This window comes from Dermacentor silvarum, chromosome 2, assembly GCF_013339745.2.
Source record: "Dermacentor silvarum isolate Dsil-2018 chromosome 2, BIME_Dsil_1.4, whole genome shotgun sequence".
Taxonomy (NCBI): domain Eukaryota; kingdom Metazoa; phylum Arthropoda; class Arachnida; order Ixodida; family Ixodidae; genus Dermacentor; species Dermacentor silvarum.
Genome location: NC_051155.1, coordinates 185,023,116 through 185,038,092, shown reverse-complemented (window position 1 = coordinate 185,038,092; position 14,977 = coordinate 185,023,116). Strand labels below are relative to the sequence as shown.

Sequence of the window (14,977 nt, the reverse complement as noted above, 5' to 3'; positions counted from 1 at the left end):
GCTTTTAGCCACAATAACATTTTAAGGGAAAATGTACAGGCAACTCAAAAGAAACCATAAAAGGCTTGGGTAACAGGACTCTGGTACTGACATTGTAAGAGCGGAGGGGGGGGTAGGCGGAAAACTTCGGAGGTAGCTCAAGACCCGGAGCCCCGGAGCCCCCCCATAGTCGGCACCTATGTACTGCTATTATGAAACAGAGGGTAGCGTGAAAACCTGCACAGGACGAAAGAAAGACACGAAACGACCAGAAAAAGCACTGTCTTTCAGGATCATGAGAGAAATTGTGGAAGCCTTTCTTATATGAAAGAACCAGTCTGACTGTGTAAGCCAGTCATCGGTTGCCCTCTCAAACAATGAAGTCACGCTTTTGTATCAAGCGAAGTGCACATTTTTGCTGCGTAGCCATCACAGTGCACATTGTTTTTATTCTAATTTATAACCTTTTTCCTTTCCTTTTAATTTTTGTCGTTAATTTATTTTTGTGAGTTTGTACTGTTAGCACGCAATCTATATAACAGCTAGGTTGGTTCAATAAATTTACATCAGTTGAAAGTCAGCGCTTTGTCCAGTCATTTTGTGTCTTTCTTTTGACCCATGCAGGTTTTTACCCTACCCTTCAAGTATGAAATAAAGTAAAGATGCCCCAAGTTAGCTGCACAAGTAAAAAATAAGGGAAAAAAAGAATTTGCCTTTCACTCCACTGCTGACTCTGATGCAGAGAGGAAGGATGAAATTCATCAAAAAGATTTCTGTTTTGTCGGTGCTTGTCAGAACAGATGAGCCTCCACAGATGCTCTCCAGTGTGAATGAGTCCTGCGTCAAAAATGATGCAATTAGATACGGCATTATACCGTCACGAAGAACTTTTAAACTATTAATTTCCCCATGATCCTTCTCATCTATCAAGCTGGCATGATGTCAGAGGAAACATTGTGAAGCTACACCTGCACCATTCCCCAATCACTACAGTGCCCTGTGTACACAGCCATGTACACTTAGCAGAGGCTGTGACCCAAGTTAGGCCATACTGTAGTAGCATGATGGAACACTAATGTGACGTGAAATGTAGAAGTACAGGATGTGAAGATCTCAGATGCAGGATGCACAAGCTGCACAGAGGCTATGATGTGAATAACAGGGATGCAGGACACACAAAACGTCACACTAAGCATAGCTTCCTGCATGGCCAGCACTGCAATTCTTTATGTTGTGTCTTTAGTCTTGTGCCACACTACAGTGTTCCACCATGTGTCACTTTTTTTTTTTCAGTTTCAGTTTATTCAGTCAACTTCATACAGAAACATGGTTACAAAAGTATTTGGACCATTAGCCTGTGTGGCTAGTTAGTGGTCCAATCTATTACATGTTTATTTTTTTACATGTCAATTACCCATGACCAGTATCTCCAGCATGCGACTATATAGGGGCCAGAAACTTGATACAAAGAAAAAGTGCACAAAATAATTTTTCCCAGCACCTTCAGTCGAATCACCTATACGTTCAGGCAGTCTTAGCAGGAAGCTTTTCTTCCCTCTACAAAAAAAACAAACCTCGTAGACGTGTAATGTCCAAGGAACTCATTAATCAACTGCAACAGCAGTATATGAGACTGAAGCACTCAAATGCCCCTGCAAAACCCTGAGTCTCAGAGCTTTATTCTCCTCTGCAAAAAGCGGCTGTTCCTCTGGCATCCTTTGCAAACCCTGACGCTTAATCTGAGCTTGAACACTGGCCCTTTTTCTAACTGCTAACATTCAACTTTCCCGTGCAGAATTATTAATTATTTACATGGTTTCAGAACGGCGCAACAAGGAAGACGACAGACGAAAGAACACACGAACACATGTCGTCTGTCGTCTTCCTTGTTGCGCCGTTCTGAAACCATGCATCCGTACCAACTCGCCCAATTGTCAGTGCTACTTAATTATTTACCTCTATTATTTATTACCTTCTATTCTCTACTCTATTAATTACCTTCTGTCAATGCATCAAGTGCCCAAATCCATATCTCCATATATACTACTGTCGCAATACAGGAAAAAGAACTTCCATTGTAAGTTCGTTTAAAATTTCCCCTCTGCAATGCCAAAACATTAAAGCTATCACAGGCACAAATGCTTCCAGCCACCCAGATTAATCATTGTCAGAAAACATTAGACAAAGATTGCTATTCTTTGTCCAATGACATTAAAAAGGTGCTATCAACCCCCTGATAACAAAAGTGTAGCAGGCCAAAGTACGCACCCCAAGTGCGACCATTTGCATGGTCACAAGTCGCACAGCCACCGAGCAGAAGCCTGGTGGTGGAGACTGGGCCAAAGCTGCAGCTGAGACTGAAACATTTCCACTGCTCTCAGCTACAAGAGAAGCATTCTGATCGCCCACTATGACGCTCTGGCAGATAGCAACCAGTGACTGAAACAAAAGCACAAACTGCATTAGGCACACAGGGTTTATCAAAGATTCACCCCTTCTATTCAGTTGTTGCAATTTCGTAACATAACAATTATACAAGCTCCGAAACTGAGACAAGATGCTCGAGAGGAAGCTGAATTCAGATATTATTATGATTGTCTGGCAGCAACATACCAGCACATCACAATCTCTCCTTTAGAAATCACAGCTCCATACAGTTTCCAATGAGTGGGAACACTAGCAACTCAGAAAATCACACAACTGCATCCATTTAAGTGCATAAATACAAGTTTCGGCTCTGCTTTACAAGCTATTTTGCGAGCTCCCATGAGGTGTGCGATGTTGCTCTCCTAGTAATGTACAATGAGACAAGGCGAGCATACGAAGGCACTTCGTTGCACTTGAGGTCAGGTTTTTTATAACAAGCCCACAATTTTACTCTAGAGCATAAGACAGCCTCAAAGTCTTGGGATGTTCGATCTACACAAGCCAGCACTCATATAAGCAATGCAAGTAACTTGCCTCAGATTTAAAGAAATCCAGTCATAACAGGTTATCAACCTGTTATGACTCGCCGCGCCTCGTCACTTCAGCGTTTTGACAGTGAGTTTCCGTGGTCAACGAGCGAGATGTGTTCATGTTTCCTAGTGCGCACATGACACCGTGCTTAATTTATTTAATAAGCGAATGTTTGCAAGTTTATACGGCCGATAAAACTGCTATCCTTTGTGGGGATGAGCGACTCTCACGCATCTCCTGTAATACGGCTTCACCGCGTGGCTAAGTGCTGGCGGCGGTCGTGGTGGTTGCGGCGCATTGCAAGAGATGGCACGAATGTCGCGATGCTGACGCCAACGAACGGCGGGGTGACTTGGGAGAAAAAGGTCAAAGGCGCTTCCTCTTTGGCTTGGGATCGGCGACCAACACGCACGAACGCTTCGCGCGTGCGCCGGTCTGCTTCGCGGGACCGTCTCGCGCGGCTAAGAGCAGGACACCGGTATGGACGAACACGGATCGTTCGAACGCGCCACCATTTGCGTGACCGTACACGTGAAAGACTAGGCAATGGTGTCACAGCATGGGGCGAACATATTCGCTCGCTATCGAGTCGCGGTGAGTCGGACTTCCTTGATTTGTCGCGTGCCCATGTGAATGTTCTATTGGTGGCAATTCGGCTAGCGTGTTTTAGTGTATGAAAGGTGCAATAAATGACCTTTTGATTGTTTGCACTACTGTGTTGTCGTTCCTTTGTCTCAAGAGCATGTGTGAGGCCCCACACCTTACTTCGTATAGTGGTCTACTAATTTGCCATCGCAATCGATGCTTCCCCTTTCGGGCAAAACTGCGCCTTTTTAGATGCGAAGCATTTCATGGCGAACATTTGCTACTTTGACCGTATCTATCTATCTAGCCACTCATGGTGCTCTCATGGTCGTTTCATCAACTTGGTATGTACCAAAATTGACATACTATGACAAGAGTATATGACGAACAGAAATTATTTGTCATGACATGAATATCATGACATGCGTGTCATGTAGGTCATGACAATGACCCAGCGAAAAAGTTTAACACTCAAAACCACTCAAACAGGTTCGGACGTGGGTACTAAGTGAAGCAAACACTACAGGATGCTGGTAGAAGTAATAGTCATGAGCATGACTCAGCAAAAATGGCAATGACTCAGCGAAAAAAGTATAGCACTCAAATACCACTGAAATGGGTTCGGACGTGGGTACAAAGTGAAGGAAACACTACAGGATGCTGGTAGAAGTAATAGTCATGAGCATGACTCAGCAAAAATGACAATGACTCAGCGAAAAAGATTAACACTCAAAAATCACTGAAATGGGTTCGGACGTGCGTACTAAATGAACGAAACACTAAAGGTTAATGGTCGAAGTCATAGTCATGAGCATGACTAAGGCTTTCGCCTTAAGGTCTCTTAGGTGTAGCTAAAGGGACTCCTGAGGACTCATGACATGAATGTCATGACATGCGTGTCATGTAGGTCATGAAAGAGCCACCTACGTCGTTGTGCGCTCATGGTCGTTTCGTTAACTTGGTAGGCTATCCGCTCTCTGCTTCGCATAACATCGATTCCCACAGGGCGTGGATCTGCCGGTTTTTTTAATTCACCACAACTTTAGTGCATCAGGAGTAAATCTTTGTTTTTCCAAATGAGAGAAAGTTGTATTTCTGTATGAAAGCATGAGGTACGCAGCACTGTAAAGGCTTTTTTTTCTTTCTTTTTTTTTGTCACTGAAAACGGGTGCACGTTACAATCGAGGGCACGTTAGAATTGAGTAAATATGGCAATTGCTGTTTCTTTCTTTCAAAGGAGTTTCAACTCTTGCCCTTGTGGACACTGGTGCCGCTGTTTGTGTTATAAAAGAAAGACTCTGTCGCTCCATCCGGAAAGTGACGACGCCAGTTGCTCACGTAGCCCTCTGTACCGCAACAGTGCAGCATGTTCAGCCGTTAGCAGCTTGTACGGCCCAAAATTCATTGTGCTGCCATCCTGCTCTCACGACGTAATTCTTGATAGGATTTCCTCTCATGACACAAAGCCATCATCGACTGCGAGTGGGCCGAAGACGAACTTTCTCCTTTATGCGACCTCCATTCAGACGATTCTCCCGAACATCACCCTAAATTAGCCATCGCTCAGGAGACCGACATTCCTCTGCACGCCGCTGTTGTTTTACCTGTGTCCTGTGGAAGCATCTCTGCCGCTACTGTTTTGTTCGGCCCTTCTGAGACATTCATCACAAAAAATACTGTACTGTTTACCTTCGCGACCCTCGATTTCTCAGCTGGTTCAGCCATATTTTTGTCTGCAACCTTTTGTCCACTCCACCCACATTGCTCTGTGGCCAATGTCTCGGCCATGTCCAAGCCATTCAGTCCCTGCAGATCGTTGACGTGCCAGATGCTACTTCTTGCGACGACCTTACTGCCATCGGCACTCTTTCTGCTTCTGACAAGTTTAGCACCGACATCTTTAGCCCATCCATCGCTGCCGGCCTTACACCAGATCAGCATACGGAGCTTATTGCTGTCCTGTACCATTTTCATTCTTCTTTCGACGCTATTCAGCATGGGCTCCCATTCACCACTGTGGCAACGACCATACCATGTGTCTCCTATGGAGCACCGTGTGATTAGTGAGCATCTCGACGACATGCTTCGCTGCCACATTGTTCAGCCCTCGCACAGTCCATGGGCCTCGCCGGTCATTCTCATTAAGAAGAAGGATGACTCTATTCACTTCTGTGTTGACTTTCACCGCCTAAATAAGATTACCCACAAAGACTTGTACCCTCTACCGAGAATAGATGATGCCCTTGACTGTTTACAGGGGTCTAAATTCTTCTCTTCCCTCGAATTGCGCTCAGGGTATTGGCAAGTACCCATGGCCGACGCTTACATGCCCAAGACAGCATTTGTTACCCCTGATGGACTTCATGAGTTCGACATGATGCCTTTCGGCCTCCGTAACGCCCTCGCAACGTTCGAGCGAATGATGGACACTGCTTTGGGTGGCTTGAAATGGCAAATGTGTCTGTGTTACCTCAACGATATTGTCGTCTTTGCTCCAGATTTTACAACGCATCTTCACCGCCTTAGGTGCGTTCTGACATGCCTAACCAACGCTGGGCTACAACTGAATCTCAAGAAATGCCACTTTACCGCTCGAAAGTTGACAATTCTTGGCCACATCGTGTCTAAGCACGCCGTACAACCTGATTCCGCGAAATTGCTTGCCTTTACTGACTTTCCCAGACCGACAAATCTCAAAGAACTACGCAGTTTCTCAGCTTATGTTCATACTTTCAACGTTTTATTCACAACTTCGTGTCTATAATACGCCCTCTGGCACAGCTTCTAGGTAGCTCTGGCGACCTGTCATCATGCTCTCCAGCTTGCAACGAGGCGTTCACTACTTTACGACATCTTCTCGCTTCACCTCCTATTCTGCGTCACTTTGATCCTGCAGCTCCAACGGAGGTACACACAGACACCAGCGGAATAGGTCTCGGCACCGTCCTAGCACAACAAAAACCCGGGCATCCTGAACACGTTGTTAGTTATGCCAGCCGTACACTCACCAAAGCAGAGACCAACTATACTGTACCTGAAAAAGAATGCTTAGCCATTGTATGGGCCCTTAGCAATTTCCGCCCTTACTTGTACGGCCGCCCATTTGACGTAGTAACCTTGTCACAGATCATCAAGCCCTTTGTTGGCTATCAAATTTGAAAGACCCATCTGGCCGCCTAGCCCGATGGGCTCTTCGACTTCAAGAGTTCGGCATCAACGTCGTCTACCGCTCTGGCTGCAAGCATTCAGATGCTGATGCTTTGTCACGGTCTCCTCTGCCTGCCGACCTTAGTTGCCTGTCAACACTAACACCCATCATCTTGCCATCGACAAAATTGCTTCAGAGCAGCACCACGACCCCTGGATAGCGGCCCTCTTCGACCTGATTTCTGACAAGCCCAAGCTGCCAGCCTCTCGCGCACTCCGCCGCCAAGCTGTTCGCTTCACCATTCGCAACGACCTTCTGCACTGACGCAACTATGCATCCGACGGCCGCAAATGGCTACTCGTTATATCGCGCAGTCTGCAGTCCACTATCTGCTCATACTTTCACGTTGACCCGCAGTGCACCCATGATGAAGTCTTCAAAACATATGAACAACTTCGTCAGTGCTACTACTAGCGAGGAATGTTTACATACCATATTTTTCTGCATATAACCCGCCACCACGCATAACCCGCACCCCTAATTACAACAGCCAGGAAAGAAAAAAAAATATCTGCGCTTATAACCCGCGGTAATAATTGCATGCAACAATGCTCTAATCTTTGCAAAAACAGTCCATTCACGGATACATGACTCGTCCACCTCATCGTATCATCGGCCAGCGGCTCTGTCCCTCTTGGCACCCCCCCCCCCCTTCGGCGATGCTAATATAGCTGGTTTCACACGACAGACACCATCGCAGACAAATCAGTCACTGTGACATCTGACGCAAATCGGATCACTTCACAGGCGCAGCTAGCATTTACGCGACAGAGGATGACAGTGCAGCCGGAGCAGCACTCGCATGGGCAACGGCGATTTGGCTATCAGTCGTATCGCGAAGCGCTTCGCGTGAACCGAGGGAGCGCCGCGGGAACGGGTGACGTACAAGTTCGCCAGCGCCGCATGCATTATTCACTATACGCAAAATGCTGACCTGTAAAAAGGAGGGGAATGGATGACCATGATGGAGGGGAGAAGGGAGCTTCAACACGCAGTGGTGGGTAGAGGGTAGGATTCCCTAGGAGATAACGAAACTGAATGGTGGGGAACTTTGCCTCGAGGTGTGGATACACGGCAGCACGTGCCACGCTGCCATGAAGCCACACCTTCTAGTAAAATTCGCGTATAACCCGCACCCCAACTTTACCGCCAACTTTTTAAATTTTTGGTGCGGGTTATACGCGCGAAAATACGGTACGTCCGCAAATTCATTCACTCATGTATGGACTGCCAACATCAGAAATCTGCGCCTTGCTGTTCAGCTGGAGCTTTGCAGCCCCTTCCCTGCCCCGCCCTGCCATTTCATCGTGTGGGCATTGACTTCTATGGTCCGCTTCCTATGACACCCATCGGTAACCGCTGGATCATCGTCATCGTCAACCATCTTACGCGATATGCTGAAACTGCGGCACTCCCTGCCACCATGGCACGCGACGTCACCTCCTTCCTGCTCCGCTGTTTCATTCTCCGTCACAGCCCACCTCGTGAACCCCTCAGCGACAGAGGGCGCGTCTTTTTGTCTGAGGTTGTCGAAGCTCTTCTGGCTCAGTGCCATGTTATTCATAGAACCACCACCACCTACCATCCCCAGACCAATGGACTCATCGAACGTTTCAACCGGACCCTGGGTGACATGCTGGCCATGTACGTCGCATCTGACCACACAGATTGGTACCTTATCCTACCATTTGTTACATTCGCCTACAACACTGCAACCCAGAGTACCACTGGCTTTTCTCCCCAGTTTTTGCTCTATGTCCGCCACCTATCCCACACCATGTACACCCGACTGCCCTACCAGCCCGATGCTTCTGAGCCCGTTTCAACTGCAGCACGTCATGCTGAGGAGTGTCGAAAGTTAGCACACCACTTCAACACCGCTGAGCAACAGCTCCAGAAAAGGCTCCATGACGCTCACTGTGCGCAACTTGTCTTCTTCCCGGTGACCTTGTCTGGCTGTCAGTACCTTCAAATGCTCCTGGCCTCTCTTCAAAACTTCTTCCCCACTTCGATGGACCTTATCGTATTGTCCAGCGCACGTCTTCAATGAATTAACTAATCGAACCACTGAACCTGCTCTGACCTCCATCGTCATGGACGTAACAGTGTTCACGTCAACTACCTTAAGCATTACCGTGAGCTACTCGTGGTCACTACTGCTTGAGACGCCAGGATGGCCACTTTTTCTCCTGGAGGTGATTGTGATGGAGAAGACGTACACCATGCACTGAAGATGATGCGCACCACCAACAGCAGCAGCATTGTGATCACTTCACGAAAGACGCTGCTGAAGTTACAGTTCAGAAGACTGCCCGACGTAACTGTTCTAGCCGCCCGTTCCGTGCCAGTATATCCCGAGGATCTACATCTATGCCTGCTTCCGGCCAATAAACCTCATTTTAAACCTTAAGATTTCTTAGCCCTAATTGCTCACAAATCTGGGACTTTGGGCATATTTGGGGCTAGTAAAATTTGCGATATTGGGCCTTGTGTTTGTGCTCCTTTGTGTTTATTTTATTGCGATAGCAATTATATGGACACTTCAAGCGGATTTCTGCCGTCGGCGTCACCGTCGGCGTCGCCGTGAGGTTCCGCATAAAGTCCAAGGGTGATAAAATCGTCGCCGCGTGCCGTATGTGCGAGTGAAAGCACTGGGGACTGCGCGCTATTGTGCCAAAGTTAACATACTTGAACCTCATGATTAAACACTCAGACAATAGGTACCAAGACCACAGAAATTACACAACAAGTTTGTGCTTAATCCATTCCATGCATTGCTGATTCTTGTTCACTATGTTCAATACGTGACGAGTCGTCGCAGCATTTTGCATAAGACTATAAATCTTCACGCAAAAACATTACCTTTAAATGAGGCAGGTGAGCAATGTATGGATGCTTGTAAAGTGTCATGTAGACACCTTTTAACAGATTTCGAGCTGCATCCCAATCAACAAGTCTCTGAAATGAAATGGACAAGTTCAGTCAACAACAGCTTGTGCTTTTGAAGGGGCCTTGAAACACTTTGCTAACTAATCATAGAATGGCCTGACTATTAAAGTATGTCGTCCCACAAATCTAATGCCGCAAAAGTGTTTCATATTCTTCAACTATAACTGGGGTTATTGCACTGATACCCGGCTTTCTCTCTCTTTTCGTCTCTGCTAGTGTGCTTGAAGCACACAGCACTGTAATGCATGCAGGAAAGAAAAATTTAACTGCCATTCTTTTCACTGTAGTCTGGTCACATCAGTTTGTGTCGACAATAATGGTCAGCATAGGCAGCATTTTCTTACTGAAATAATAAGCTTGCGACAACCAGGAAAATGCCGCGCACACACATCGGAACTACCCTGCAGCCCATCAGGAGTGGCAGGCAACGGTAGATATGTGTCTCTATGATGTTGCCGTATAGAGGTCTACAGCCAGTAAGGGGATGTTGTGATATGACAGTCACTTGTAAATGCCACTGCCACAGCAAAGAAGCCAAGAGGGCAAAGCCCTGGCCAAAAGTTGAGTGTCGCGGCAGCAAAAGGGCTCATCGTGGCACCCTGTGGTGGTCGCAGTAGACTATGGTACGCAGCACACCACTGCCATCTCAGAGGCCACGTACAGCAAACGTAGCTACACGCAGTGTAAAGGAGATGAAACAATTTTTCTGTCTTTTTGAGATCACAGACATATATTTTTCGTTTACTTAACTCAAAATTAGCAATTATGTATTACTGAAAATGTTCTCATGATCACGAAATTAGCCAATAGCATTGGTCAGCCAACTGTTTCAAGTCAGCTTTCAATGATGACATTGCAGATGCGAGAGCAAGCATCTGTTCACTGCTTTTGACACAAGACTGTAAATTCCCTGCAGCATGCAGTGCAACAATATTCGGCTCACATGTTCACAGGAGCCTCGTTAACAGATCGGCAACATTTTTTAACCATGTTCAAAAAGTGTTTCAGCCCTTTTAGAACTAAGGATGAAGGAATGTAATATTGCAGTAATTAGGATGAAGTAATGATGAAATAAAGAAATGAGACATAATCTATGTTGTGAACATTTATCTGATAATGTATATGCCAGATGCTAAAGATAAAATGAAACATACGATTTCAGCATTCATGATTTTACTTAGTTGCTTGCAGCACTGGACTGTTACAGCAAGTTATTGAGGGGAAAAAACTGTATGCATAGCTTACTAAAACATTACTCACACCTATTTGATGAAATTTGGACAGTGGAATCTTACTGATCAGTAGTTAAGCACTGTTCGTGAAACGTACCATACTCCTTGCTGCTGTAAAATGAAAAAAAAAAAAAATGATGTGCTCTATCAGAACACCAGGTACCCTGCAACCACCTGGGTTGCAGATATTTCCAATATATAAAACAAAAAAGAAAGTCTGGACCCTCATCTTACAAACAAGGTGTGAAACTAGGCTCCTCTACCTGAAAGTGCTTTTGTTTTTACCAAGTGCAGTACATGACTAGTAGCTTAATCTGCAATGTCCAACACAATATCATCTCCACTGTGGCAGCCACAACCCAAACAACACCTGTTCAGAGTGCGTAATTTATACCTTCAATATTACGGTGGCATTTACCAGCACCTGCTCGCTTACAATAACTATCTATAAGGCAGGAAGCAAAGCACTGTTCACACAGCACTGCAATGCACGCAGGAAAGACAAATTTAACAGCCATTCTTTTCACTGCGATCTGGTCACATCAGTTGGTGTCCACAATAATAGTCAGCATAGAAAGCTTTTCTTACTGAAATAATAAGCTTGCAACAACCAGGAAAATGCCGCGCGCACACATCGGAACTGCCCTGCAGCCCATCAGGAGTAGCAGGCAATGGTTGATAGTACGTGTCTCTATGATGTTGCCATATAGAGGTCTACAGCCAGTAAGGGGATGTTGTGATATGACAGTCACTTGTAAATGCCACTGCCACATTTTGAGACACTGTTCAGACATTCTAGACAAGTGTCATATATGACATCAGTCATATACACAGCAGACAAGTGATGTCATGAGCCACCAACACATTAATGCAACAGTTGTCTGCTCCACAAGGACGGCAACAAGCAACTATGAGAGCTGACTTAGGAGGTCTGGGACTTGCCCGTATGGCAGGCTTCTTGGCAATCTTGGTAAAGGTCTTGTCAAGGCGTCGGATGACCATGATAAGGGCAGGCCTCATAGCCTCTTGTGCCCACTCCGACTGTGGCAGCACCTCATTGAGGTAGCGCCGCAAGCCTCGGCATGCCATGGTCTGGGGGTCATATGGTGCCATCTTGAGCAGGCTGTGAGCCACCTCCGCCAGACGCTGGGAAGGACAGATATCTTCATTCAAATTCCCCAATAATTTCCCCTCGTGTTTTCAGGCCAGCACAAGTAATACTTCAGCAAAAGTGCAGGTGTACTGTATATTGCCAGGTATAACCCACACTAAATATACAGGGAGTGGAAGTATGGTTTAATGCAGATTTTACCTTCAGATGCAGTTTTGTGGCTGTATGCTCCCATTACCATGAAACCCCCATGACTAAAAATTTGCATATAGAAGTGCCCGCCACACTTTAATAAAGCCACACCCCACTTCCATAGAAAACAGCAGTAAAAGCAATAATGTCCAAACATACAGAACAAGAATGCTTCTAGAGCTTTGCTTATTGCACAGGATTGCTTTCATAAAAACCTGAACGCCACTGCAAGGGGTTTTTTGCATAAGTAGCAGACGTGAAATCTTAATTTTTTTTAAATTTCTGACACAGTGGTGTAAAGGAAGAGAGAGAGAGAGAGGGGGGGGGGGGCACAATACATAGTACACACAAAAGTATGGAACATGTTTAAGTCACCCTATATGTACAGCCTACATCCTCTACCTATAGACACCACAACCTTTCTTTCACACTACATTGCCTAACTCCAACCTTTATTTCCCTTCATCATGTTGTCTTCATGTACACGTTACCTGCACTCAGATAATTAAAGCCTGAAAGCCTGAAAGCCATCATAGACCAGCATTATCAAGATTAAACTATATCGAGTTCCTGCAGGGCTGACCAACAAGTTATGCACAGGAGTATTAATGCATCAGCATTCTTAGGGTACTTCACGTACTTTCCGGGGGCTGTGTATGTTTGTATCTAACCGTTTTCCTGTCTACCTGGGTCATTGGGTTCGTGGTAGAATGGGTAGTGCATCAGCTGAGGGAACAGGGTTCGAAACCAATCGTCGAACCAGCTTTGGGTGGCTGAGTATGTGGCTCTGTGCACATACGTGCCACTCTTCGACGAACCTCTTTCACACCGACATGGATCACTGTAGAAGCGGGACTGTTTATGTACCACTCTTCGATGAAACTATTTGACGCCAACTTGGGTCACTGGGTATGTGCCAGTAGGTGTGTGCCACTCTTCAATGAACGTCTTTGACGCCTATTTGGGCAACTAGGTATGTGCCACTGGGAATGTGCCGCTCTACAATGTCGAAAAAGATCTCTTAATTTTCCCTCATGCTGAGCAGAATCGAACCCACGTCACAAAGGTTCTTCAAGGCAGCAACCCAACGCTTTAACAGGCTGCACCATAAATCCACTCGGTATGTGCCACTTTTCAATGAACATCTTTCACACCAACGCTTTAGTGAGCTGCGCCATAAATGCACTGGATATGTGCAGCTCTTCAATGAATCTCTCACCAACTTGTGCTATGCACTGTGCAGTTATGGGTCTCAGGAGCCATTCAGTGCCATGCTTTTGGGACATTGCAAACACAAGTGCATCCTGGAAACAACTCTTTATATGCCAGTTGCCTTGGCTCTTGGTATAGTGGAGCAGCTTGGTTGTCCAATCAATTGCCAAGTACAGTTTGTGGGGAGCACACGCTGCCACCTTCTCCCGTGGGCGCTCGCCCGTCGCTTGCGCACGCAGCACACGTGGCGGTAGCCGGGCGGACATCTCGTGCGTGCACAGCGCGCGCTGCAGGAGCCGGGCGGACACGGGAGAAATGCACTTTGCCCTCTCCCTGTTCTCGCTCGCCTCTCGCGACACGCGTGCCCGCGCGGGAAGAGTAAAAGTATCCGGCGGGCGAGGAGGACACTCCCCTCGCGGAAAGGTAAAAAAGGTATAAAAGAGCGCAACCGAGAGACCCCCGGGTCTCTCTGACCTCGCTTGACCTACCTGCCCATACGGATTTACCCGCTGAAACCCGTGAGTGACCTCGTTTGCGTGACTACTACACGCGACGAGGCAAGCCTATTTTATTACTTATTATACAGAGCGGACTTCCCTCTGCAAGTGTGTTTTATTGCCCACAGCAATAAACGTTGAGTTGGCTCGCTTGTTGCCTTATTCGCCCGAACCCTACATAGCTGCGATTATACGCGCTACGGGTTGAGGAAGACCCCCACAAGTTAAACCTACTTATACAGAACCTCCATATAACAAATTGCTGGATATAACGAAGTTCCTCTATTCCCTGCCATTACTCCATAGAAGCACATGTATTTGAGAGCTCTACATAACGAAGTGGCAGCAGGAGACCCCCTGGAAATAACGAATTTTCCTCATCGACAACCAAGAGATTTCACCCCAAATTTTGTCATTTTTGCGCGAGCAGCAACCGGAAGCACCTTCTCCGCCGCGACACCAAGCGTCGCTTGGCGCGCTCGAATTCACGGCGACTGAGAAGGGAGAGCGAGCGCACGTGTGCGTGCGTGAGAGTGTGCGCGAGGTGGGCCTGCATCCCTCGACCTTGCCACCGCGGGCGTGACCTCTCCGCCTGCCTTCATTCAAACCTGATCCCGCCGCTTACTGCAGCTGGCCAGATCGGCATTTCAATATGGCCGCCTCCTACGCACTTCGAGCCTAGCTCCCGTAGCTTCGACCATGTGCTGTAGTACGTCTGCTTAGGCATTAGTCTACCAATTTAGTTAAACAGCAAATGTTTACAAGTTTATACGGCCGATAAAACTACTATCCTTACTTCGTATAGCTGTCTGCTAATTTGCTGTCGCAATCGATGCTTTGCCTTTCGGGCGAAACTGGGACATTTTTGTTCATCGCAACTTTAGTGTATTGAGAGTAAATCTTGAGTGATAGATTTATTTCTGTATGAAAGCATGAGATACGCGGTACTGTAAAGGATTTTTTTTCCTCGCTTTTGGTCACGGAAAATGGGTGCGCGTTACAATCGAGGGCGCGTTAGAATCAAGTAAATATTGTAAGCGTTTCTTTTTCAAAT

The 14,977-nt window shown here is 46.5% G+C and overlaps 1 protein-coding gene across 1 annotated transcript in view; it reads right to left on the bottom strand.

Annotated features, from left to right (window-relative positions):
• Window positions 1-14,977, bottom strand: part of LOC119442285 (protein unc-80 homolog) — a 182,055-nt gene that overhangs the window by 40,235 nt on the left and 126,843 nt on the right. The window contains exons 51-54 of the mRNA XM_049662030.1: window positions 11,854-12,057; window positions 9,593-9,688; window positions 2,248-2,418; window positions 693-816 (exon numbers count right to left, since the gene is read on the bottom strand). Coding sequence (XP_049517987.1) covers window positions 693-816; window positions 2,248-2,418; window positions 9,593-9,688; window positions 11,854-12,057 — 595 coding nt within the window. The remainder of the gene's footprint in view (window positions 1-692; window positions 817-2,247; window positions 2,419-9,592; window positions 9,689-11,853; window positions 12,058-14,977) is intronic.